The sequence below is a fragment of the Thalassophryne amazonica genome, chromosome 2 (genome assembly GCF_902500255.1).
Source record: "Thalassophryne amazonica chromosome 2, fThaAma1.1, whole genome shotgun sequence".
NCBI lineage: Eukaryota > Metazoa > Chordata > Actinopteri > Batrachoidiformes > Batrachoididae > Thalassophryne > Thalassophryne amazonica.
The window spans coordinates 91624609-91652252 of record NC_047104.1 but is presented as its reverse complement, the minus strand read 5'-3'; the positions used below and the strand labels follow the sequence as shown (position 1 = coordinate 91652252).

General features: G+C 40.4%; 2 protein-coding genes across 3 annotated transcripts in view; one reads left to right on the top strand and one right to left on the bottom strand.

Annotated features, from left to right (window-relative positions):
* The window catches only part of dbndd1 (dysbindin domain containing 1), a 72244-nt gene extending 71372 nt beyond the window's left edge, over window positions 1-872 (bottom strand). The window contains exon 1 of the mRNA XM_034189139.1: window positions 596-872. Coding sequence (XP_034045030.1) covers window positions 596-626 — 31 coding nt within the window. The 5' untranslated portion in view covers window positions 627-872. The remainder of the gene's footprint in view (window positions 1-595) is intronic.
* A 13910-nt stretch (window positions 873-14782) lies between these two features.
* The window catches only part of mthfsd (methenyltetrahydrofolate synthetase domain containing), a 30377-nt gene continuing 17515 nt past the window's right edge, over window positions 14783-27644 (top strand). Inside the window, exons 1-6 of one of the 2 annotated variants that reach the window (XM_034189111.1) lie at window positions 14783-14910; window positions 15003-15106; window positions 18758-18871; window positions 23812-23925; window positions 24125-24215; window positions 24485-24597. In XM_034189111.1, coding sequence (XP_034045002.1) covers window positions 14862-14910; window positions 15003-15106; window positions 18758-18871; window positions 23812-23925; window positions 24125-24215; window positions 24485-24597 — 585 coding nt within the window. In that variant the 5' untranslated portion in view covers window positions 14783-14861. Of the gene's footprint in view, window positions 14911-15002; window positions 15107-18580; window positions 18695-18757; window positions 18872-23811; window positions 23926-24124; window positions 24216-24484; window positions 24598-27644 lie in introns of both variants that reach the window. The other variant, XM_034189120.1, reaches the window with a different exon arrangement.

The following is a 27644-nucleotide window of genomic DNA, read 5'->3' as shown; positions in this document are numbered from 1 at the left end:
ATGTCCTTTAAAAAAGTAAGTCCCTTCGGCTGCTCCCTTGTTTTTGCACTCGGAATCGCCACAGCAAATCCAAGGTGGATCTGTATGTTGAATTGGCACAGGTTTTACGCCGGATGCCCTTCCTGACGCAACTCCACATTACATGGAGAAATGTGGCAGGGGTGGGATTTGAACCCAGAACCTTCTGAAAGAAAAAAAAAAAAAACAACAGAAAAGCTCCCCTATGCTGGTTAAATCACAACATAGGGCAGGGGTGGCCAAGTTCGGTCCTCGAGAGCCACCTTCCTGACACTCTTAGTTGTCTCCCTGCTCCAACACACCTGAATCCAATCAAAGACTCGTTAGCAGACTTTTAATGAGCCTTTCATTGGATTCAGGTGTGTTGGAGCATACGGTAACGTTCTGATATGCGGCCTCATCCTGCCCTTGGTCCGTCAGTTTGAGACCTCTACTTCATGAGTCTAATCATAAACACCACAAACATGTTGACGTGACATTATTCTAACAGACGGACTCAAACAGTGAAGACTGCGTGATATCCACGCAAAGGTAAACGAAGTAAAACAAAGACAGAGGACATAAAAATGGCTTTTACCTGGGCTGCCTGCCCCTGCCTGAGCCTCCATGCAGCTCCCCCGACAGCGCAGCTGCTCACACGAGCATTTCAAACCGGACAAATAGAGGAGAAGACTATGCTCCTCCGGGTTTTAGACTTCTCAAATAAATGATACTGGTTTCTGAGCTCCCTCGGTGCACCTGTCGCGCCGTACCATCAGAGTGCCGCACTGTCACGCATAGAGAACAGCGGAATCATCACCACCCCAATGTTCTACTGCCGTCGCGTGCTGTGCGCGCGGCATTATGGGGAATCGCTCTGAATGGGAAGAAGACAAAAGAGGGGCGGAGGGTCCGAGCTACTCCCAAGTGATCATTTTCAAGATTCAACTCTTTTTTCCTTTAAAAAAAAATAGTTTAAAACCATGGAATTACCTGAGTGCGAGATTTCCCTGAAGTCTGAAACATTATTTTTGGAAATAAGGAGATTGTGTTTAATTTTTGTTTTTGGCATGTCTGCTAGTGGAGCTCGCCCTCTAGTGGTGGTATCTGCCATAACAGCACCTCCGGATCATATGATAGCGTTTCCATGGTAACTGTGGACCTCTGCATGTGGGCTTGCTCACTGTCAGTTTTTGCGGTAGTTTGACTGATGTTATGAGAGTCTAAAATGTACACTTTTTCGGCAAGCTAAAGGCAAATTTACTTGTGTAGCGCCATTCATATAAAAGGAAATTCAAAGTGCTGTGGAGTGACATAGAAGCACATAATGACACATCAAAACTACATCATCAAAACAAAGCACGAAAAGCAAGACTGAATGCAAAATTAACATTGAATATTAAAAAAAGCAAAAGTGCACTTTAAAGACAATAAATAAACAAGCAAATACAAATATATGCTGCACTTATGGGAAAACTGTACAATAATATAACTCGATAGGCAAATGATGGATGTATGGCCCTACTGCTATTTCACAGTGTGTAGGACCAACAACTTCACTCTAAACACTGCAGCTGCGTTTAGTTATTTGCTACCTCTCTTTAACATAAAGAGCTCTTACAAGTTTTGGATTGAACTCAACTTTACAACTCAGATAGTCAGAGGATATTCAATTTGTCAATATGCATGAGAAAATGATTAAAATGTTTTAAAACAATGTTTCTCAAAGAGAGATTGGAAGGGATCTACATATTTATCCCTCTTTCCCTGCTTACAGAGCAAGGACACAACTCTAAGCTCCAAAAACTAACTGTAACTTTATGGCCAATACAACTGAGACTAGTTGTTGGACGTCTGCTTGCTTGAAATGATCACAAAAAACATTTTCGAATCAGATGCACCAAAGCATTCGATTACTTATGCAACCCATTATTTTGGATTTGATATTTTTAATTAATTTATATTAAGTTGTAGAGTTTTGCTTTCAGGAAGATAATTTTGGATTTATTTATTTATTTATTTATTTATTTTGTTTGTTTGTTTTGTGTGGGTTTTTTGTATTTGAAATGGCATAAACAAATTAAAATGTGTGAAATACCATGTTCCAATACTTTGTGAGGGCAATGTATGTTTAACCACTTAAGAAATTAGTGTTGCATTTCTGTTTTCTTTTAAAAAGATATTTAGCCTCTGTGATTTTATTTTTATTTTGGAAAAAAAAGTAAGGTTTGTCAGCTGTTAATACACCACACTGTTTTATAACTTCAGATGTTTCATAACTTAGGGTGTTTGAATTATACTTGACATTCTTGTAGAGAAAAAGAAATGTTTCATGCTTCACTACTTTTTGAACAAAAACTGATTAGTACTTTACTGTTCTTTACACAAAATTTGCTAATTTCACTGGTTTACAGAATTTGACTCTTCACTTTCTGTTAGGGAATCGTTAGAGATTGTGCTCAACAGTCTTTCAGTTTGTAAACAACTGTTTTGTCAATATGCACTGAAATGCTTATTAAATGCAGGATTTTGTGAAATAATTTGAGTGCTGTCTTGTATTGTTTAATGACATAGGGCCATCTATTTAAAATGTTATGCCAAGTGGTTAACTGCTTTAAATAACTGCTAAAGAACTTAATTGCTTAGTATGGGCCTAACCTGGGTAAACAATTCATATGTAATAGTATTAAGGATTAATTAATTAACCTGATTATGTAATTCTAAAGCAGCAGAGTCATGTACTAGCTAAGTAATAGTTTTTTATGATTTATTCTGTCCTCAGCCTCGGTTCATAATTTCCTGTTTTCCCTGACACCCATCCGATTATGTTCTCACTTCACATCTCTGCACCTGCCTCCTGTCTTTGTCTTTCACTTTGTTTCTGTCTGCTCTGTTTTCTTTCGCTCTCACTCTTGGCACCTGCTCTCGCTTCTCTGTATCCTACATCACTTCACTCTCTTCCTCCCCATCTTGCACAGTGTTTACTCTTTGTTCACTAGCCAGGCACCCTTTCCAGACTGTTCCTCATGTGCTGCACCTCGTTAACACCACCTGTCCCTTGTTTCACATCAGTCCACCTTCATTTAAACCCTCACATTCCCTCGCCAGTTTATTGTTGTTTCATGCACACATCCCAGCCTTTGTATTTAGTCCTGATTTCTTGCCTTGCCGTGTACCGTGTACCACGCTTTTTGCCTCAGCCTTGAAAACTGTGTTTGCTCATGCCTTTGAACCCTGCCTGAATATGACTGCGTTTTTGCCTAACCCATATTGTGCCTCTGCTCCACTGACTGATCACCTGTGTACTGAACCTGAGCCTAGAATAAATACCATGATTTCTCACACGCCTAAATCAAGTCTGGGAGTCTGCTTTGCAGGTCCAGTCACTCCTGGTGCCGGGCAGCCGCCCGCCGTGACATCTTTAGTAAATTTGTATGTGCTTTTTGAGCAAACATTTACATAAATATCTTCTCTCACTCGTAGAGAAGCTTGAATCTTCGACTGGACTGGGTTGCTTGATGCGAGGATGTTTCGCTTCAAATCGCAGAAGCTTCCTCAGCTAAAATTCTTGCTCTGGTAGTCTGACTTCTGTCTTGACTCTTGTAGAGAAGAAAATACAGAAGCCAACAAAAGCTGGAGTTTTTTAAACCTAACCAGACCCCTCCTACCAAGAGGCTGACTGCTATAGGCTAGTGACTAAACAATAGCTCTAATTAGCACCTATTGTGCTCTAGTTAGCACCCTCCTAATGACAGGGCAGCTGTCCCTCCTAATGATGGGACAGAAGACTCTCCTAATGGCTCCCTTGACGACTCTCCTGATGACGTGAATGACTCATTACCATGAACAAAAGACTGAAACTGCTTTGATCTGAGTACCCCATTGTAAACAGGGGACAAAGCATGTCTCAGACCCCTCCCCGGTTAAGGCTGGGTTTCAACTGTTTTACAAAGAATGCTTCCTTGACACCTCTCTCAAACCATTTCTTCTCTCTGGCTAAGATTTTAACTTCCTTGTCCTCAAACGTGTGGTTAGTGTCTTTCAGGTGGAGATGAACTGCAGACTGAGGTCCATTTGCGCCCTCTCTGCGGTGCTGGTATAGCCTTTTGTGTAAAGGTTGCTTAGTCTCACCAATGTAGTGTTCATTACAGTTTTCCTGACATCTGATAGAATACACTACATTGCTCTGTTTGTAACTAGGGATCCTGTCCTTAGGGTGAACTAATTTCTGTCTCAAGGTGTTAACCGGTTTAAAGTAAACTGGGATTTTGTGCTGTCTGAAGATCCTCTGTAGTTTTTCCCCTACTGCTAAATAAGGGAGACACACTCCTCTTCTTCTTGCCTCCATCTCCTGTCTATCTGGTCGCATCAAGCAACCCAGTCCAGTCGAAGATTCAAGCTTCTCTACTATGGAAACCACCTGGACAACTGAGAGCCTACACAGAAACTTCTCTCACTCATTTAGTTAATGCAAAATTGTGCCCACCCCAAAGGCAGTAATAAAAGATTTCTTTACAACTTATTGGAATATTATTTCTGTTATGAAAATTACATTTTGCAAGCTTTGTGATGGAAAACCTCAATAAAAAATAGTTTTATCCATGTGTGTGACATTTGTTGGTTTTTATATATTATATTTATAAGGAAGTTATGAATTTGTCATTTCTTGTATTAATGCATGTACAGTAATCAGGAGGTCCAAGATACTACAGCACAGGGTGACCCCCCCCCCCCCCCCCCCAAAAAAACCCCAGAACCCATAAATATTGTAATAAATTCCAAAAAGGTCCAGCAAATTTCGGGCAATTTGCTGGACTTAAACTTCAGTCTGTGTACGATCATTCCCCAAAGTTTCAGTTATTGTGGTCGCTTTGCATAAAAGTCATCTTCTTTCAAGATTATGCTCCACATGGTATGATTTGTTGGTGAAACAGGCCTACAGGCAGAATGTCTTTGCCTTGGTTGACCAAGACATGTTGGGGAAGAAGAGTGGAACAATAGTCAATAGTTAGTGTCTGTAGCCCCAAATATCATAAATTTTATAACCCCTTCATACAGAATGTATCAAAGAGATTTTGAATCCAATGTCAAAGCAGTTATATTACCAGGCTGCCTAGCTGTGGTTATGCATATTTAATTACATTAATTATTGAACATAGTTTGGACTATAACCAAGAGACGGGGCAGAATTGTACCATTTTGCCTAACACAGTACACTGACTTTTGTCTTTATAAGGTACCATAGTGACACAATAGATTTGAAAATTACTTGACAGGATGATACTGATATGTCATAAGCCATGCTAGTTACAATGCCGGGGCTATGGAAACTATCATGAAAATGTAATGCATAAAATTACCAAATCAAAGTTTTTCCTTTTTTATCGTTTGGTATTTGTGTTGAAGTCAAGTTTCAAAATTGCATGTTCAGCAGTTACCACGAGTGATGCTGCCTTAATTAAGGGCTTTTGGTATTTGTGTTGAAGTTTCAAAATGCATTGTCTAGATTAAGGTGTTATGGGTAAGTCTTTCCCATGCCTGATTATGTTTTTTCTCTCTGTTTGAGGTGCGGCTCCATCAAGAGATGGGAGTGGTGTCTGCTTCTGCAGCCCTCCCATCCTGTGCACCGGTAACATTACCTGTATATTCGTTTTGTATCAAAATAAATTGAAAAATTGAAATTAAATTGAAATTACCACAGGAAACCATGGAAAATGGTAGTGTCCGTAGCCTCATTTAGTATGCTGCATCAGAACTGATGTATTTATTTCATATGTATTCAAAGAAGTTACATGAAATTACCTGTTTTGAGTAATTTAATTATTTTTATTTATATAGCGCCAAATCACAACAAAGCTGCCTCAAGGCAGCTTCACACAAGTAAGGTCAAACCATACCAACCCCCAGAGCAAGCACACAGGTGACAGTGGTAAGGAAAAACTCCCTCTGATGATTTGAGGAAGAAACCTCAAGCAGACCAGACTCAAAGGGGTGACCCTCTGCTTGAGTAAAATAGCATGTTAAAATTGCATTTCATATGTTTCTGTCATGAGTCACAGGGAAACTGGGCCAAGCAGGAGGTAGGAGGCACAATGCAGACTCACAGGCAGGTGATAGGATATAAAAAGCTTTATCGTAATTCAAGCAGTGGGTCTGAACACAAAAAGGCAGTCGGCGAGGTGAAGGTACAGGCAGGTGAAACACAATGGCGTTGTTGAAAACAGGCTGAGATCAGTAGCACGGCAAACAGTTGTACGAAGGCTGAGACAAAAGGCAAGGTTGAGGCAAACAAGTACGGTCGGCAACAAGGAACAACGGCAAAGGAACAATGAACTATGGTGCGAGAGCTGGAATGGAGACAGACACATCAACAAACAAGCAATGGGAAACTAAACTTGCAGGGCTTAAATACACAGTGGGTTAATTAGGATGTGAAGCAGGTGTGGTGAGCAGGCAGGAGCAGGGCGTGGACTAACAAAGATGAGAGGCAAGTGTGTGAGACAAGCGTGCTGTGGCAGGTGGACAAGTAGATGACAAACAAAACGGGGTGTGGCCAACAGAGATGAGGATTTACTGGTGAATGGCAAGAGAGAGCAGTGAACAGAGAGCATGACAGTGATACAAATGAAACTGGGCGTGAACACATGAGAACCAAGATGTGAAGAGAATGTCACAAGGGAGTGCGGTGACAGCATGGACCTGACTAGAAACCATAATCTAACAATACTAAACTAGCAAGACAGAAACAAACCAATTGATCCAAAGGCTGCATGGCATATCAACAGGAACAGATTAATACTTGACCATAAATAGAAAAGAAAGCAACAAGAAAATCAAAAGCTGAATGATTAACTGATTCCGTCTGCTCAAAGTGATATTAATCAGTGAAATCACCTGGTGGAGTCAGTGGCTGCAAAGAAAACCTGCACCCTCTTGGCCCTTTCTGGAACAAGTTGCCCACCCCTGGTCTACAGGTTGCTAGTGCAAGGCTAACAAGTTTGAGAACCCTCATTTTTTTTTTTTTTTAAATGGAGGATCATACATATTGCTTATCCCAAGAGAAGATGAAAGCGAATTAATCCCCATTGCCAAAGAAGCAAAAAGGTGATGGAAAATGTAATCGTGATCTGTGGTAGTATAACGTTGTCTGCAACTTCACCTCTAGATGACAGTAATTCCTACACACTGTAGCTTGTTTTTAAGACATTTGGTGAACTATATTAGTTTGGTGTGTAACATGACACCTGTGAGTTTAAAATCGTATTCTTGAAAAATTCCTTATAAGTTCATGTCTATTTTATTCCATATCTTCACATCTGCTAGGTCCTTGTATAGAAATGTTTTGCCAGCAGAGGAAGATGCTCCTCATTTTTTCATAGGAAGAATATTTAGCAGATCATGTCATCCAAGCCTTGGCTGGAATATTTCAGACCATCTGCAACTACTTCAAAAGCCCCACAAACACACTCTTCCACTGGAGTGCACAAAGTCCTAGCCAGCAAGACTGAGTAATACGTATATAGATGCTGACACTTGTAACATATCAAAATATCTGAAGGATGAGTATAAATTAACATGATTTATCATCCTGCAGGTAGTCCAAATCCAGCTAATTATTACTCTGCAAAATGCACTAATCTTTCAAATATAAAATCACGCTCACTCATCTTCAACTGCTTACTCCGATTAAGAGTCACACAGGGCTGGAGCCTGGAGCCTATTCAAATGTAAAATCTTTCTTCATAAATATTATATACAAATGTATTACAGATTAATGGATGAAAACATGAAAGTGTTTTTTTTTTAAAGTTTAACTCATGAAACCACAAGAACAACTTGAGTGCACCTTGGCTGAAATTCTCAGAGTCCCTGGTTCTTTCCTTTTCTATGTCACATAGTTACAGTCCTATGCACTTGAACTCTGGTAAAAGGTAGAGAAACCCACAATTCAGACTTAATAGATTTAACCCTCAAGCGATCAAGCTATTTTAGCGACTAATAGAGTAGGGTTATTTATGACCCCATTGACTTTATATTGGAATACTTCTATATACGAGTAAATGATTGTTTTAGGGTTCTTCATATTTATTTCACTTTCCAGTATATTTGTCCATCATCCTTTTCATCCTCACTATGGGCATCAAGAATCTGTCTCAAAGCTTGTGCAGTTGCAAATCTTGCTATTCTAGGTCTGTTGGCCATGCTTCCTCGCAAAACAATAAAATATAATGATTAGAGTTGGTAAATTACAATACCATCTGAAGCTAGATTGTCGAAAATCTCAAAGATCTTCCCGGGGATATAAGTGACCCCACACAAGTTTAGATTGTGTGAATTGACCTGAATTGGCCGATCCTTGCAAAATTCTATGAACAAATGCAGGACAAATTCATGGTATGAAATTTTTTTCTGATTAAAATTTGAAAAATGGTGCCCATAAATATATGCCCGGGTTCATAAATGACCCCACTCAGTCACTTGAGGATTAAACTTAAGGTGTGTAGGATTTAGGGGCGTTAATTAGCAGGAAAGAATATAGCATTCATAACGTCTGTTCATTAGTGCAACAATGAATCAATGTGCTTCATAAAATTAGAATGAGCCATTCATATTCCCATGGGCAGTGTTGCCACCATTACTTTGAAAAGTTATTTTATTAGTTACTTTTTTTGTTACTTTATACAGTTACTTTATATATACTCAACAAAAATATAAACGCAACACTTTTGGTTTTGCTCCCATTTTGTATGAGATGAACTCAAAGATCTAAAACCTTTTCCACATACACAATATCACCATTTCCCTCAAATATTGTTCACAAACCAGTCAAAATCTGTGATAGTGAGCACTTCTCCTTTGCTGAGATAATCCATCCCACCTCACAGGTGTGCCATACCAAGATGCTGATTAGACACCATGATTAGTGCACAGGTGTGCCTTAGACTGCCCACAATAAAAGGCCACTCTGAAAGGTGCAGTTTTGTTTTATTGGGGGGGGATACCAGTCAGTATCTGGTGTGACCACCATTTGCCTCATGCAGTGCAACACATCTCCTTCGCATCATCCGTGAAGAGAACACCTCTCCAACATGCCAAACACCAGCGAATGTGAGCATTTGCCCACTCAAGTTGGTTACGACGACGAACTGGATTCAGGTCAAGACCCCGATGAGGACGACGAGCATGCAGATGAGCTTCCCAGAGACGGTTTCTGACAGTTTGTGCAGAAATTCTTTGGTTATGCAAACCGATTGTTTCAGCAGCTGTCCGAGTGGCTGGTCTCAGATGATCTTGGAGGTGAACATGCTGGATGTGGAGGTCCTGGGCTGGTGTGTTTACACGTGGTCTGCGGTTGTGAGGCTGGTTGGATGTACTGCCAAATTCTCTGAAACGACTTTGGAGACGGCTTATGGTAGAGAAATGAACATTCAATACACAAGCAACAGCTCTGGTTGACATTCCTGCTGTCAGCATGTCAATTGCACGCTCCCTCAAATCTTGCGACATCTGTGGCATTGTGCTGTGTGATAAAACTGCACTTTTCAGAGTGGCCTTTTATTGTGGGCAGTCTAAGGCACACCTGTGCACTAATCATGGTGTCTAATCAGCATCTTGATATGGCACACCTGTGAGGTGGGATGGATTATCTCAGCAAAGGAGAAGTGCTCACTATCACAGATTTAGACTGGTTTGTGAACAATATTTGAGAGAAATGGTGATATTGTGTATGTGGAAAAAGTTTTAGATCTTTGAGTTCATCTCATACAAAATGGGAGCAAAATCAAAAGTGTGCGTTTATAGTTACGTCATTAGCAGCTTTATGTAGTTATTTTATTAGCAGCTGCCGACAACTTGTAACTAATAATTAATGTAACTAATAAGGTAACTAGTATTCTAACTGGGTTACTCTTAAAATTGAGTAATCAACAAAGTAACTAATAGTTACTTTTCTGAGTACTCAATCTTAAAAATACTAAGTTAGATTACTAGTTACTTTATTAGTCACATTCAGCAGCTGCTGAGTAGTCAGTTTTTGCTGCTTCATGTTTTTGTATTTTTGCATTTCCCTTTGTTTGAAGAAAGAATAAGTTAGGTCTTAACTCTCCCTCAGTTAAGCAATTTGTTGTGTGGGCCGCTGAAGAGGAGGTACTGCTGGCCCACCACCACCAGATGGCGCCCTGCTTGGAGTGCGGGCTTCAAGCACGAGAGGGCGCCAGAGCCACTGGGAGTGACAGCTGTCACTCTTCATCAGCACCAGCTGTCACTCAGTCAACTCATCACCATCTCCATAAAGGCCGGACTGCGACTCCACCTCCTCGCCGAGAAATCAACTACCATTCAGGTAACTTCTCTGCTGACTTACATTAAGTAATAATCTGAACTTCTTTGCAGCCGTTTTCCTGTGGTGTGTCCTTATCTGTGGGATTGGCGTTTGGTGTGGACTGCGACGGCTTCGCCTCACACCCCAAACCAGATAAGTGGTTAAACAGGAGCTGCACGAGTGTGTGATTGGAGGTGTATAATTGACATTCCACCATATTGTTTTTGTCTGTACTTCGTTGTGCGATTCACAACATTAAATTGTTACTTTTTGGCTTATCCGTTGTCCGTTCATTAACGCCCCCCGTTGTGGGTCCGTGTCACGACACTTTCACAACACAATTGTTGGAATTTATTTTTTTATACTCTTTTGCCCCTGAAGACTGAGCATTTGTTTTGTGGTGCACTCCTTCCTGATTAGAGTTTGTTTTTGATGAACTGTAGTTTGTGGAGAAAGTTGGCAGGACACCCAAGGCTGATACTGCGCCAATACTGAAAGCTGATATTTGAATTTTTGCCTACCTTTTGAAAGTTGAAGTCCTGATTTAGTCTGCACTGATATCGAAGAATAGTTGAGTTTGTCTGCACCTGCTCTAAGATTTCTAAGTTACTCCATTCTTCTGAGAGGGACACTCCTCGTTTGTCCTGCACTATTATTAAAGAGGAATTCTGAGTTTGATATGCATGAGAAGTAACCAGAGTTTTGTCAGCACCAGTTCTAGGACAAGTCTGGAGCCTGTTGTGTGGGCTGCCAGAAGAGGAGGTACTGCTGGCCCACCACCAGAGGGCGCCCTGCCTGAAGTGCGGGCTTCAGGCACGAGAGGGCGCTGCCGCTACGGACATAGCCGGGGGTGACAGCTGTCACTCATTATCTCATGACAGCTGTAACCCATCTACACTTCATCATTCCACTCCATAAAAACCGGATGTCATCTCCACCTTGTTGCCGAGATATCATCTACATGTTAAGGTAATATTCTCAGCCTTAACTGTGTCTTAGTCTGAACTCTTTTTGCAGCCGCTTTCCTGTGGTGTTCTCAATCTGAGAGATTGGCGTTTGGTGTGATCAGCGACGGCTTCGCTTCACACCCCAACCAGATAAGTGGTTAGACAGGAGCTGCATGAGTGTGTTAGAGGTGGAGGTGGAATTCCCACCATTATTGTTACTGGGTGTGCACGTACCCACATACGAGGTCTGTCAATAAAGTATAGGTCCTTTTTATTTTTTCAAAAACTATATGGATTTCATTCATATGTTTTTACGTCAGACATGCTTGAACCCAGAATTTGTGAAAACAGTCAATCCACAAAGGTGACGTGTGGGCAGGCTCGAGGATAGAAGACGTCTGTCCTGAGAAGAACCAGAACCACACGATTTCCTCCGCCACCGAACCTGGAGAATACTGGAGCCGCCAAGTTCCGAGTCCCCAGGTGGCCACCGTCTCCGAGTGTCGGATCTGGTACTGCTGGCGAGGAGCAAAAACAGTCATACAAGGGCTGTCAAAGTATAGGTCCCTTTTTTTTTCCCAAAAACTATATGGATTTCATTCATATGTTTTTACGTCAGACATGCTTGAACCCTCGTGCGCATGCATGAGTTTTTCCACGCCTGTTGGTGACGTCATTCGCCTGTGTGCACTCCTTGTGGGAGGAGTCGTCCAGCCCCTCGTCGGAATTCCTTTGTCTGAGAAGTTGCTGAGAGACTGGCGCTTTGTTTGATCAAAATTTTTTCTAAACCTGTGAGACACATTGAAGTGGAAAAATTAAAGCTGGTTTTCTGTGAAAATTTTAACGGCTGAGAGATTTTGAGGTGATACTGCCTGTTTCAAGCTGAAAACCTCCCCATTTCAGTTTTTGTTTTCACAAATTCTGTAATCCGCTGTGTTTTGGTTGTGCTCTTTCACAACAGTAAAGTGTTCATATTCGACTCTTTCATTGTCCGATCATTTACGCCCCCTGTTGTGGGTCCGTGTCACTACACTTTCCCAACAAGTTCCTGGTTACACTTAGACACCTGAGGTTGGGCCTGCACCACCGCAGTGGAAGAAACCTTGGTTGTTGTCTGCACCTTAAATACAAGAAGCCTTAGTTCCTCTGTACTCCTGACAAAGAGAGGAGTCCTGAACTTTGTCAGCCCTGACGTCCATTGGTGTCTAACACTGTTTTCTCTATCCTGTTGTCTTGGCTGCTCTACATTGTAGGGTTAATTGTTTCTGGCTCCTCCACCAAACTGTGACAAGAATACTGAAGAAAAAAGATGACTCTGTTGTTGCTCTGCTATACAGTGTCTCCTTAGTGCTAGTTGGTTAATTGCAGGCCAACAAGGTTGAGAACCCTAATTTTTGTGAAATGGAGACTCATAGATTGAGGTTATTACAAGAGGGAAAGGGAGCATGAATGATAATCGTCAAAGAATCAAAAACATAAAGGGTGACTGCTGACAGCACAGCGCAATCCGCACGCTCACCACTAAAGCCTGGTTAACACGGCAGGATTTTAAAATTATCTGTAGGTTTCCAAAACCTGAGACCACACACATCATTGGTTGTACTGTACGTCAGAGTTGAAATCTGTAAAAGAGCAACTCAGTTAATACAAAGAATGATCACGCAGGAGACTGAATTTCATTTCCTGATCAGGAGAGAGCAAACGAGTGTGACCCTCTGCCAACAACTGTCCTCATCCGCTCTGAAGGGCCCCACCCATCTGTTTCTCCTATTTATTGAAATATAGTTACAAGCATATAGGAGCGACAATATCACAAACAAGAAAAAGACAGAGTCTGGTCTCACATTGATATGAAAACTGTTATGGCTTTAAGCCCTTCAGTCTCCTAGGCTTCCCATAACAATGTCCAGCCCTGAACCAGTGTGCCGGTCACACTGCTCTTCCCTCAAGTCAGAACCGTTAAAGATGCACATCTGCGCTTAGCACAAACATAGCCTTAGCAAAACAGTCTGCACATTCACTAAGCCATAGATCAAACATTCACTTTCTCGTGTGAGAAGTTTTAATGATTACTTGAACAGTTCAGTGTATATGATTGCTTTGACAATGAGTGATTATTTAAAAGAATAATGGTACATGAACTCTCACACATGCAGACATGTATATATGAAAATAGAGAACAGAATCAAAGACAAGATCAAAGACAGTACATCAAAGTAAAGGCAATATTTGATAATATTGCTAATATATAAAAAACCCTGTCACTGTATGTATGGTGTTCAGCCACGTGATGAGGACAACACCACACACGAGCATTCCCGGGTCAGAGAGGAAATCTCGCAATATCTCTCGAGATTAAACGTGACTTCAGAGTAAACAAATGGAGATAGTTTGTGGACTATTTACAGCAGAGAGAGAGAAAAAGATACAAAAAGAAAAGGCGTTTAAAGGAGTGGAGACAGCTCGACCACCGGACTTTCTGGTGCACCATAACAGCCGTTTTGAATTTAAATTCCACTCCGTGCGTCTGTCACCTCGCTTTCTGGTTGGCTGCACGTCACATTCAGCAGGCTGCATGCTCGTTTGTGGTCGGGGGGCACAACACACACTGCGATATCGGGCCAAGACAATCCAACATGTTGAATATCCCCAATTTGCAGTCTGAGCACTCCTGACGTCCTTCTGAGCAGATCAGAGCGCTCTTAACACACCACACACAACAGGAATATCTGATAAGATTATATTTAGTGTCAACACGATAGTCGCTGTGTCCTTAAGGTTGTCGGAAGGGGAAGATCGGGTCCGATATCGGCCTAATTATTTTGCCGTGTGAAGCAGGCATAAATCCTACACACTGTAGCTTTAAAATGTAATGTTTGAGATCACAATCACAGCCCTTTATAACAACTTCAAATGAAACCAAAATCCTAAAAGCTGCACAGAGGATCTTTGTCTCGTCACCAGTGTTTGTCTGTACATGCTGTTTTGTCTGCAAATTTCAGTTGCAAAAGTGTAGTGTTGCAGCAACATATGACATTCAGATTTATCATCTTATAAATGAGGAACAAAAACCATGTTTTCAACAGATATGGTCTCATTTGGTATGTGGATGATTCAAATTCTGCCATGTGTTCATTTTGGTTGAGACTTTGCAGCTTGCATTAAAGCACAAAGTGGGTTTTCTTTAAAAAGAAAAAATAAACTAAAACAAATGATTTTTCAGCTAGTTTGCCAGAAGAAACATAGGTAGTTGTTTGACTTTGTTTTTTTTATTCATGTCATGTTTTAGTTTTTTGTTTCCCCTGCCGGCTGATGGCCATAATTTTAGATACATTAAAGAAGCTTTAATTCACATTTTCTGATTTTGTCCAGTCGTTTCTTACAGTAGTGTATCTCAAAAGGTGATAATATTTCACAAACGCATACATTAAGTTCTCAGAGCTCAGTTATATGAGCCTCCAGATTTTTCGCGGGTTTATAAAGATTGACCCTCGTGGGTCGCCGTAAACATGACAAACAGTGACGTGCAGCTGTTCTGTTAGTTTTGTGTTGCAGCTCTCTGGTTACATGCGAATCTTGTAAAACAAAAATTGTTAATGTGTGCAGTTGACGCCAGTATGGAGCCTGTTGTAAAAGTAAACGCTGGTAGGTTTTCATGTCATGACGTTTTTCGTGAATACCAGTGCGCGTGACGGTCCTTTGGCTTTGAGTTTTATATGACGTTTTCTTCTCCCCAGGTGCCACAAAATGGCACATACGTCAAAAGGTTTGGGACTATATCGAAGAAAACAATCTCGCCAACTTCCCAAGACCTGTTCACAACAGAATCCCAAATTTTAAGGTAGGTTATAAATCAGTGTATAGCCATGTATGTTTTTGAAGACTGGCTGTATTTTGGTGCGCAGTCAGTTTTAGATTCTGAAATATGTAGTTTTTAAAAACAGTTTTCTTATGTGCAGCACAGTGGGGAAAATTGTAGGCATGCTGTAATTCTAATAAAGCATAAAATGTTTTTGTCTTATTAGTGGGTCACCCCCCCCCCAAAAAAAAATCTAGAGCCATTTTTGTTTTAATCTACAATAACAAATGAATTATACAGTTGCAAACCAAAAATGAAATATTTGTCAGCATAAGACATTGCAGCTTCTGGGTACTTAAGACAGAAGAAGAGGATTCCAGATTCTTACTGTGACTGCTCAAAACGATCCAACCCCTCGACTTTTAAGATGAGTGTTTGGGACCATCAGCAACCTCTGACCTGATGACCTCAGGGCACGGGAAGAAGAAGCAGGTTTCACCAGGTTGGTGATGTACTGGGGAGCTTGTCTATGTAGGGCTGTAAAAGATAAAACTGAAATTTTAAAATGAATTCTAAAATTTACTGGCAGTCAGTGAAGAGAGGCACAAACTGGAGTGATGTGAGTTCTTTTATTTGTGCCATTTGAAAGCCTCATAGCAGCACTCTGAACAGTCTGAAGCTGTTCCACTGTTGATTTAAGATGAGTGAAAAGACCATTACAATAGTTCAAATGCAAAGAAACAAAAGCATGAATAATCATCTCCAGTTCAACCTTTGACACCAGCAGAGTTTTGAAATATTTTTTAAATAATTGTTTCGCATCACCTGTCTTGAATGGTGGTCGAGGAACGTTAAACTGTCAAAGACAACTCCCAGATTTCTAAGACTCGACTGAACAGATCTGTCTAAGAAGGTAATATGTCACTTCATTTCAGGAATCTCGTCAGGGGCAGTGATTAGGGTTTCGGTTTTGTATGCATTTAACTGGAGAAAAATACAATTTAACCATTGCTTGATTTCAGTCAGACAATCAATTAAACTAGACAATCTATGGAACTCAGAAGCCTTAAAAGAACAAAAGAAAAATACAGCTGGATGTCATTAGCATAGAGAGGATAAGAAAAGTTATTGTAATCTCTAATAATGCTTCTAAGTGGGAGTATATACAGAAGAAGGAGAACGGGACCCAAAAAAGAACCCTAAGGTACGGTACTGTTTTTTTCAGACATGACCCGATTCAGACAAATGGTAAAAGATCACTCAGAAAGGTACAATGTTTTACATTGAATAAAACCATAATAAATCTTCACTGTCTTCCTAATAGTGTTCTAACCAAAGTTAGATGGCTAACCAAGCTCCCTCATTGAGCAAAATAAGTCAGGATGTAGCTTTTGAGTTCTAGATTTAAGGCAGACTCTTGTAGAGTATCTTGATGCGGAAAAGGAGTGACACAAAACAGAAAAAGACAGCCGGGTATTACTACACAAGTGATCAAACAAAACAAATATTAAATGAGGTAAAACACTAAGTTTGAAGCCAGAATTACAGTAACCGTGATAATACATTAAATGTAAGCTATTTACTGCTATAATATATTGCATGCTATATGCATGGATTGAGTGTTTGGTAGAGCTGTATAAACCAGCGGGTTAGGTTGACTGAGTCTGATGGATAATGCTATGGTCTTCATCAAATGACCGAATACCCTTGAAGAAGTTGAGTGAGAATTCAGAGTCTGTGTCTGTGATTGTCCTACCTAGATCAAGAATAAGATCCAGGCCTTCAGTGACTTCCTGGACTTGGCCATCAGAAGTGCATCTGTATGCAGAGAAAGTGTTGAACTTGTGAAGACATTCATTTGTTTGCAGTGACTTTCAAATCTCTGTGACCTTATCCTATGAGATTGGGAGATGCCTAAGAAGAGGTTTTGGAGTCATGAGGTCAATGGCCAGAGGTGTTTGGTGATGTCAATATCTTTGCAGGAGAAAGATGGTCCATGTGTTTATGATCCTGGTGCTTCCTGTCTTACTGCAAGTTTGTGCTTCTTAGCCAGTGACTTAAAGTGAGACAGCTGGATGTCTTTGGGTCAAATGAGTGGTTCCTGAGGGAGATCCGGATGAGGAGTATCACTAACATGATGAAAGAGCGGGTGCCTCAGCAGCCGGAGAAGGCCAAGGGGGTGCGCACTTTTCACCTGGTTTGGGTGCTTTCCAAGAGGTGGGGATTAACTGGTTATCTGCCTAGGTGGTTGTCATCCAAGAGTCAAGGTAGTTGCATGGTGTTGGCTCACAACAAAAAGGCCCTGGGATCACTTCCCACCTCTTCTGTGTGTAGTTTGCATGTTTTTTCCCATGTTTGTGTGGGTTCCCTCTGGGTGCTCTGGCTTCCTCCCACGTCTAAAGACATGCAAGTTACGGTATAATAAAACATTTTTTGATGCAGAAATGTTCAATATGAAGTTCTGATACCATCATGTGTCACATCAGATTTCTTCAACATTTATTATTTCTGTTGGGGGCCCAGTTGACTGGCCAGTAATTTAAGCCCCCCCCCATAGCCACCTTGTGAAGACGCCATTGTCTGTAAAACATATTTTAGGTCACGATCATTGAATTTTACCTTCTACGAGCCATAAAATAAGAACTTCAAGTAAAACTATAACACTGCGCCGGTAGAGCGCAAACCTTCACCAACACTAGTTCCTAATTCCACAAATCTTTACCTTTCAAAAAATTTTCAAGTTCAAAGTCCTGTTAGAAGTGCCTTTTCATAAGATAAATTAGATGTGATCAAATGTCAAAAGTATGTGTTTAGTTCATGCATTTTAATTTTTTTGTGGTGGTGTTACTTTTTTGTCTTTTTTTTTTTTTTTTTTTTTTGATTTCTGAATTATTTTTCTTTTCTTTTTTTTGCAGAACCTTGGTTATCTCTGCTATGCACAATTTGTCATTGCTTTTTGGCACTTGGTTTCAAATCCACAATCCAGATCAGATTCGGATCAAACTTTGCCAAGTGATAGTGAGTGCCAGTCTGCACCTCACTTTCAAATATGAGAGTGGTTGGGCCACATTTGATTAAGCTATAATATAAAATATACATTAAATGGAGTTTTCCATGTTAAATTTAAATGGCCATCAAATCTGTAATCTGGATCAAACTTTGTCAGTTGATAAAGGATACCTCCTACATAATGCTGTCAAATATGCAAGAAATTCAAATTTTTTTTGACAGTGTTATGAATTTTTGAACATTTGTTCAACGTTAAAGCATAGGGATTTTTCCTGTCTTTGACCTATGACCTTGAAAATTGAATCAGTTCTTATCAGGGTATGAATCCGCTGTAAAAATTTCAGAACGATGTATGAAAAATTGTGGGTCACAGGCTGTTCACAAACAGACAAACAAATAATAAACAGGTGAAAACATAACAATGGCCTGTTTTTGAACATTGAATGGTTAATGATGGTTGTGCTTGTACTGTATGCATCTCTTCCTGTGCACTTACTTACTGATCAGGGTGCAGTTCAAGCTTGTGACAGGCTGGCAGTTCTGCAAGAGTTCAAGTCCAGCCAGACAGTCAAAGTAAATCCAGACAGACCACAGCAGCAGGCGCGCTTTATCACACTGGAAGTAAGTTAGCACTAACTAAAAATTTGTTTTCAGGTCTTGTGTACTGCTTTCCTCTCCATCTAGGGTGCTTTTACAGCCTGTGACAGAGTGCCTGAGCTCCAGGTTTTCACCCAGACAACAGAAGTGAAGGTGGATCCTGATAAACCTCTGGAAGGAGCCCGGCTGTTGGTGCTGCAGGTAGCACTGCACTGTGGACAAAAAAAGCAATATCTAGGACAGAATTTCATTACATCTTGTTTTATTATATAACCATGGCAGTTTGAGCTGAGGTTTGATTTAGAGATGATTGGTAGAGTAGGTAGTGGAATAAGGACTTGGGCTACCAAAGTGTAGAACTGGGTTTGATTCCTGGTCAGGCTACCTTTGGCTAGTGTCTCACTGATGCACGACTGATGGAGAGAAGGCCGAGACACAAATTTGCACGAAAACAGGCAAAAAGACGATAACTTTCTCATGTGAAAACTCACTGAATTGGTCCTCCCGACACATGTGCACATGACGGCCGACTGTCTGTTGAATGCCGTCCGGAGTGGCGGTGAAAATTATGGACACAAATCTCAAGAAGTCTGCACACATACTGCGCAAGTGCCACTAATATGCCACAGAGCGCACACATGAAAGTCAAGCGGCACTGTTGTGGTCATTGGAGACTCAAGGATTTGTGCGTGAATACCACACAGTACTCTCACAAATGTTTGGCGCCACTGGCACTACTGAAATGACGTTTGCGGACATAGTGCTCAGGATGGATGTGGACTATTAAGATAAGACTTTATTGATCTCACAGTGGAGAAATTCACACGTTATGTCAGCTCTTAACAAAAAACACACAAGATGGGTGTGAGTAGAAGAAAATGTGCATCAAACAGCGTGTGCAAGGATAAGCAATAGTAATAATACTTGTAACAATAAAATAAGAAAATGAGGTAGAAATAGAATATATATATATATATATATATATATATATATATATATATATACACATATATATACACACACAGTATGATTATGTGAAAGAGGCTGGGAAAATTCCCCTTTAGGCAGAAAAAGCACTGACAATAATAATAAAATAAAGTAAAATAATAAAGGATTATTAATTGACTGTGAGGTCTGTACGGGGCAGTATCAGACCATGTTTCGCTCGGTCCGTACTGACAATACGTCGGCCTGATATTTCCCCGTACAGACCGAGCAAGTGAGGTTAATAATTTATTATATGGCTATTTTTATTTGTGTGGTTTTTATATATATATATATATGGGTGATTCTTTAACGTAATTAAAATTTCTTTTAATTACGGGCACTATTGGCCTTGTAAATGTAATTTACACCACACCATTGCCTTACAATATAAAGCGCCTTGGGGCAACTGTTTGTTGTGATTTGGCGCTATATACATGTGCTCTGATGTCACTGTTTATCTCCATAGAAACTACCCAAACAATCTTACAAACTGTTTAAAGGGACATTACAGTGTTGTGGTGGAAATGACGGCAATAGTGTGGGACAACTACATTTTGTTTAAAAAAATCACAACAGTTGTATGACGTTGAATACCCCAGTTATGTTTTGAGTATTTTACTGACATTTTATTCAGAGATATTTTAAAACATTACAATGAAAGTGTGTTAAGAAATTTGTTCTAGTAGTCTACAATGATAAAAATGAATGGTAAAGAAACGTTTTTTCTAAAGATAACTATAAAAGTGTGAAATTTCCCCTTTTTTCTGTTTTTCATACAATATGATCAAAGGACATAAAGAATCAGCCAGGTCTATTAGAAAAGTATCCGACCTTATTATTTTTTTCAAAAACCATATGGATTTGATTCATATGTTTTTACGTCAGCCAAGCCTGAACCTTCGTGTGCATACGTGAATTTTATTTTATTTATCAGAATTTTTTCAGAAACTGTTAGACAAGCAGCTGGAAACCATTCGAAAAATTTATCTGCCCAGCTCTCCACAATTTCTCTTGTACTCACTGGGCTGGTAAGCATTGAAAGCCGAGATAGGCATGTCTCAACTTGTCCCTTGGCACTCCGAAACAGAGGTGTTCCTTTGTCTCGCTCGATTAGTGAATCAGTCCTGACGCGCAAAGCCTCCGCACGGCTTTCCGTGACAAAATCTCTGGTTAAAAGTGAAATCTGCCGGAAAATGGCTGATGTCCAGCTCTTGTGATAACCAGAGAAATTGCTCACGACGGTCCCAGCTCCACACAGCCATCCATTTAGAAATGATGTGGTGTTTTCTGCCTATCAATGGCAGCTCGGAGCGCGGCGCGCCGTGCACCATTATGGGGCGTCCTTATTCTCTGTGAAGCCCGTAAAATTTTCACCGAAAGCCAGATAAATTTCTAACAGTTTCTGAAAAAATTCTGATGGAAAAAAAGCCCAAATCATTCCGCCATTTCCTGACAATGAAAATCCGACGAGGGGGCTAGACCACTCCTCCCACAAGGCGTGCTCACAGGCGAATGACGCAACCGACAGGCGTGGAAAAACTCACGCATGCGCACGAAGGTTCAAGCTTGGCTGACGTAAAAACATATGAATCAAATCCATATAGTTTTTGAAAAAAATAAAAAGGTCAGATACTTTTCTAATAGACCTCGTGTGTGTGTATATATATGACACGCAAACTTACAGTATCGCCCAAATATGAAAGCTGCTGACGGCTCGTAGTTTGACGTTTGCTTCACCTCTATGAAGAACTTGCTAACAGATGGTCCGGTCGTTAGCTGGTAAGCTTTCAATCTGTGTGTTTTTTTTTAGATGCTGTTTAGTTATTTATGGGGTATGTTCATGTCCGACGTGCTTTATCTAATCGCGTTTTTAGCTTCTGGTTTGTAAAGAAAATGCGCGTTTCGGACTGATTGTCATGGAAACCGGTCCGATATGGGAAAATATCCGACAGGTAATCAGCCAGTCAGAGCGCGCGTAGCATTGCAGCCATATAATAATTAAAAACAGAAGAAACATGGAAAGCCACTCACGGACTTGCAGAATGATGTCCAGGAGGTGCTACACATAAATGTTAAAGTAAATGGACTGCATTTACATAGCACTTTTCCATCTGCATCAGACACTCAAAGCACTTTACAATTATGCCTCACATTCATTCATTCACACAAACATACTCACACACCAATGTCAGGGTGCTGCCATGCAAGGCACTCACTACACACCAGGAACAACTTTCGAGGATTAAGGATCCTGCCCAAGGGCCCTTAGTGATTTTCCAGTCAGGCTGGGGTTTGAACTGAGGATCCTCTGGTCTGAAGCCTAAAGCTTAACCACGAGACTATCACTGTCCCACCTGGTGACGGTTCTCTCTTTCCGTAACTGACCGTACAGTCCTCCACTGGCCGAGCACCATGATGCACTTGAAGCGCTGCCTCATGCACACATGGGCTTTGTGATCCTCTGGAAGCGTTCTGATAAAAAATAAAAGCAGCGTGCTGGCGTAGTCCCCATCCAATGCACAGGTGGTGTCCTGCACTCTGTCCACACATGCACGGTGGGTGAGTACCGACCAGGAGCATTAAACTTAAATCCACCTCTGTCCTCAGAATAGAAAATCCTGTTTGTGCAGGGCATGCGTCCAGTCCAGCAGGCATGCACACAGACTGGGTGGTGGCGGGGTGGCTGGAGCCTGCTGGAATGTTCAGTCACTTCCAGAAGCGCTGTTCCGATCATATTAAAGGAAGTGTGTGTCGTTGTCTCACGTGTTGCACACGATCGGAGTCACAGAGACTACGTGGTGAGGGGTACGAGGTGCCCACCTGACGATTTGGTGAGGGAGTTCATTGCAAATTTTTTGATTTGTTTGAAAATCAAGTGACTCATGGGCATCGCCCCGCAACTGAGGCGAGAGGACATGAACAGCTGCAAACCACGCGCCAAACTGCGTACATTTCCTCGTGGATGCTATTTGCAGATTGTTGCAGACCAGTGAGATACTACCCTTTTTGTGTCTTTGGACAAGATGTGTCATCTGCATTGTCTCAGTGCATCCAGCTGTAAATGGGTACTGGCCTTGGCTGGAGAAATAATCTGAGATGGACTGGCGTCCTGTCCTGGGGTAGTAATACACTCTCACCCACTTCACGTTTTGGAATCTGGGGATTAGCACCTCTACCAACAGGCCTCAGATCCTTGAGAGGACTTATTTTCTATTTAGAAATTTAGCCTTTGAAATTTTTAATCAAGAAAATATTTTATTGGATTTTAAAAAAATATATGTTGAAAGTTTATTATAATCTAGTACGCTGACCCGTGGAGAACCATGGGTTCTAGATGTGGTCATTTGTAGTATATATGGAGGACAGCTGACTTTTGGGGATAATCTGTTTTCAGTTATGCTACATTTTAAAGTATTGACATAGAAAAAATTCTTAGCTTTTCTGAAAGTTTTTATTGAAGGTTTAATCTGTTTTCAGTTGTTCAATTTTATAAAATGATTTTTTTTTTTTGTCATCAATAAGCTTTTCTGAAGTTTTATATTTGCGCAGTGACAGTGTTCACATTAGATAAAATTTCTTTCTTTTTTTTTTTTTGCCTGTGTGACACACTGTTGAGAAACATTTCTGCTGTTTTGTCCAGAGTGTGAACATTTTACTTCTCAGTTTGGGGTCACATGTATGCAGAAACTGTCCAGATTTGAATCTGCTGTTGGGGATGTTAGAGGATGGACAGACCTGATTAAATCTGTCACGTCTGCAGCAACCTCACATGCTTTTATTTTAAAATACAGGCTCTTATTGTGGAAGTGTGACATAAACAGGCTTATTGTTCTCAAAATTACTGATTTCTCAAAAAAATATTGCTCTGATCCTCTTGCTGTTTTCACAAACTGAATCCTCATGAAAAAAATGCATAAGTATGCCAAAGAATGAACATCAGATCTGTTTGGATTTCAGTTGATGCTCCGAATACACAAACACACAAAGGCCACTTCCCTTTTATTATATGGATTGTGTACTCCAGCCTCTGATTTAGCCATATTGCATCACCCTGTCATTTGTTGACTTTGCACACTGTTACCCTTTAAATTTCTCTATACTGTGTTAAATTAGTGTGAGTCCATGTTTGACTGATATTAGTATAATCTTAACAGGCACGGAAAACGTTATTGGTTCCAACTCCTCGTCTTCGCACTGGTCTTTTCAATAAGATTACTCCTCCTCAGGGAGCCAGTAAAGAACAGCTACGCATATGTTCTACCTCTCAGGTTTGCTGCTTTGATATTTTGTCATTGCATTTTTCACATGAATAATTTATGCTCTATTAAACCCTCTTAAAAATGTGAAATCAATATTGTAACCTTTTATTTGCCTGCTTTTCAAACTTCTTTATCTGAAATTTAGATTTTTGTCATTCTGTTATTATCCCTCTGTTTTTACTTTTATTATTATTTCCTCTGCCATCAGGGAGTGAAGGAGTTCAGTGTACCTGTTGGACTGGATGCCAAAGTCAAGGTAGACCTGGTGGTTGTTGGTTCTGTGGCAGTGTCAGAAAAAGGTGAGCAGTGGCGCAAGAATGCTCATAACAAATTTAAATTCTTGGGTACTAATGGAAAAAAAAACAACTTTATATTGGAACAGATGTGGCTTTGTTTTCCTTTGTGTTAAATTTGCCTCAATTCTTTTCTTTTTGCAGCGTCATGAACAAAGTGAAAACAACAAATAAGCTTTAACATAGGCTTATGAGGTGTATGAGCTATTACTCGCTACTCAAAAACATGTCTTGTAATTCTTCTTGCCTGTCTGCATGACTTCTATCCTTCACAGGTTTTCGGATAGGAAAAGGAGAGGGCTATGCCGACATAGAATATGGTATGATGGCGTCTATGGGAGCTGTGAACGAGTCTACTGTGGTAGTGACTGTTGTTCATGACTGTCAGGTTAGTTTGTTTATTTTTCAATTTATTTTCATTTATATAGCGCCAAATCACAACAGAGTTGCCACAAAGCGCTTCACACAGGTAAGGTCTAACCTTACCAACCCCCAGAGCAACAGTGGTAAGAAAAAAAACTCCCAGACTCAAAGGGGGGACCCTCTGCTTGGGCCATCCTACAAACATAAATTACAGAACAATTCACGGATGAATATACAAGAAATGCTATTGGCGCACAGGACAGGAGGATCGCCAACACGAATACAGCTCCCATCTCTGGATGGAGCTGCACCTTAAACAGAGAGAAAAAACAGAATCAGGCATCAGAAAGACTAGAAATACTGTATAATTTGCCAGCATTAAACAACAAGAAAAACAGAGAAATACTAAGGTGATCACCGGCCACTAGCCCTAAACTTCACTAAAAGACCCAGCATTTAGGTAAAGTTGAGGCCGCAGCCCGCTCCAATTACTAATAAATGAATTAAGAGTAAAAAGCGTAAAACTATACTGTACCAGTATGCTAGCCATGTGAAAGGGAAAATAAGTGTGTCTTAAGTCTGGACTTGAAAATCTCCACAGAATCTGACTGTTTTATTGACACAGGGAGATCATTCCACAGAACAGGGGCACGATAAGAGAAAGCTCTGACCCGCAGACTTCTTATTCACCTTAGGGCCACAAAGGTTTATTCATGATAAATAATAAACTGGCCATTTGTTAAATGTATTTCACTCGTCCAGTACAAATTAAATTATTATTGAAGAAAGATGCCTCCACATTGATTAATTTGAAGGTAAAAATAACAGACGAGTCCCATTTTCACTTCAGTAATTATGAACGTCTAAACGGATTGGATTATACATCCTTTCACTAAGGTAATTCTTATCACTGGGTATCTTAAAAATGCAAAATGAAAGTTTGTATCCACAAATACCTCACAGGCACTTAGATGATACATCCTTAAGTTAACCCATTTTCAGGTCTCTAAGAAATGACCTGTTCCTGTTGCTTTAAATAAAAAGGAGCAAGTGCGTCATTTCTTAAAATGTATGTTGTCCACACTAAAATTTGTAGCATGTACAAAAGGTTATAGATCCAGAAAATCTCAGATTGGGGAAAAAAAAACTATACACATGCATTGTGTGTAACTTGTGGCGTCTCTTAACGTGTCCATGCTCAGAATACTCCCTACATGGCTCATGCAAAGTATTTCATTAGGCCTGTCAAAAAACTACTTTGGCTGGACGATATATTGTTCCAGAAAAGAGAAACAATATTATTGGCAATGTATTAATTACAACTCAAGAATATACAGACATTAGAATTGAAATGTGGAAACAATATTGAATGATCCAAAATAACTGAATCAGATATAATCTACACAGCCAAAACTGCAATAAATAAACCTGACTTTCTGAACACTGTTAAAAAAAAATTGCACTTAAATAAAGACATCAGCTTTAAAAAGTTGACATGCGGGCTCATTGGTTTTGACACAGTTCTATTTGGATTCTTTCTTGAAAACTTTCTGGCTAGAATTATGTAGTGATCTGGGAAAAACACCTTTAAACCTCCGGTAACAGTAACATGTCATCTTCACTTCACCTGGTTCACTGTTGCTTTGTGTGTGTGTCTGTGGTGTCGAGTTTAGACATTGTCCCCGAGTCTTCTAATGGTAGTGAAATGCCTTCTGTTTATTCTGGCGTCATGTCCCTAAAGTGCTGGTGACAGTCCCATGGAAACAAATATGTTTAAATATAACACAGTATCGAGCTCAGCTAAAATGATCAAGGTAATGACAATATTACCGTGACCCTATGCAAAACAGGAGAAGCCGAAAGAAAACCAATGCATCCAAAATAAAATAATCTCTGACTGTCCATCAGTAGATTTGTCTTTGTTACGAAAACAGCAACCTGTACAAGTTATTACGGCCAGTCATTTGAGAAGATTGCATTCAATAAATTATGTCAGTCTCTTTACAACAGAGATTGATTTCTTTAATCCACACAGATTTCTAAATTAAATTTTCTCCAAAATGTTGGTCTTGTGGACAGGAACAGAGGATTTTCATATAACAAAGCAGATCAAATGTAGGTTGTGGTTGCCCAAATGCTGGAGGTTGCTTGAGTCCCCCATGCACTGTAAAAAGGCAGAATCTTACCAAAACCTGATTTCTTGCTGAAATATCCAATTACGCTTAATAGACAAAATCACAAGTAACATTTCAGGAAGATATAAGGAATTGTTTTTAGATAATGCATCTTAAACAGCTTAAATGAAAGAATCTTGGAAAAATCTTGTTTAGGGCCCCTTCACACATAGTGCAAATATGTACAACTCCCGTTGGAACAGCTCGTTTGAGCACACCACGAAATGCGCCAACGGGCAGGCGTGCATGATGCCGGTGCGACGGTTCGTGCATGCGGGAACACAGAGCCATAGCTGCACGATGTGTAAACACATGACACTGCCACATCGTGCAGCTGCTATGAAGAAAAAAATATATTAAAAAATACATGTTGCAATGATTTCGTGCATGCGGAAACAGAGTGCGAGCAGCAGGGCAATGTGTAACCACGTCGCGCACCTGCTGTGAAAGTAAAAACATAAAAAATACATGTCACTCATGGGATTCAAACCCACACTTTCCAAAAGCTCTGGTTGCCAGTCAGAAACTTTACCACTGAGCTACCATCACTGCCCTGTGAAAGATGGAGGCATCTCCCTCCACGAAGGACGAAGGATTTCACGAAGGACGTGGACATATTTTTAAAAAATAAAACCACACCATATAAAAACAGTGCATTATTTTGAATCCCTCTTATCAAGCGGACAATACAAGTATGATCTGTCTGTTGCTCTGTAGATGACCCATGGTCACAGACATACAGTCGTGAATGAGAAGCAGTTTACTCGTCTCATCATGTCCACATCTGCTGGCACGTGTCCTGCCTGACATGCATCTTGTGGACGGCGCAGGACTGACACTGCGTCATGTGGAACAGAACTCACATGGGTGACATGACAGTCAGATCGCCCGCTGTGTT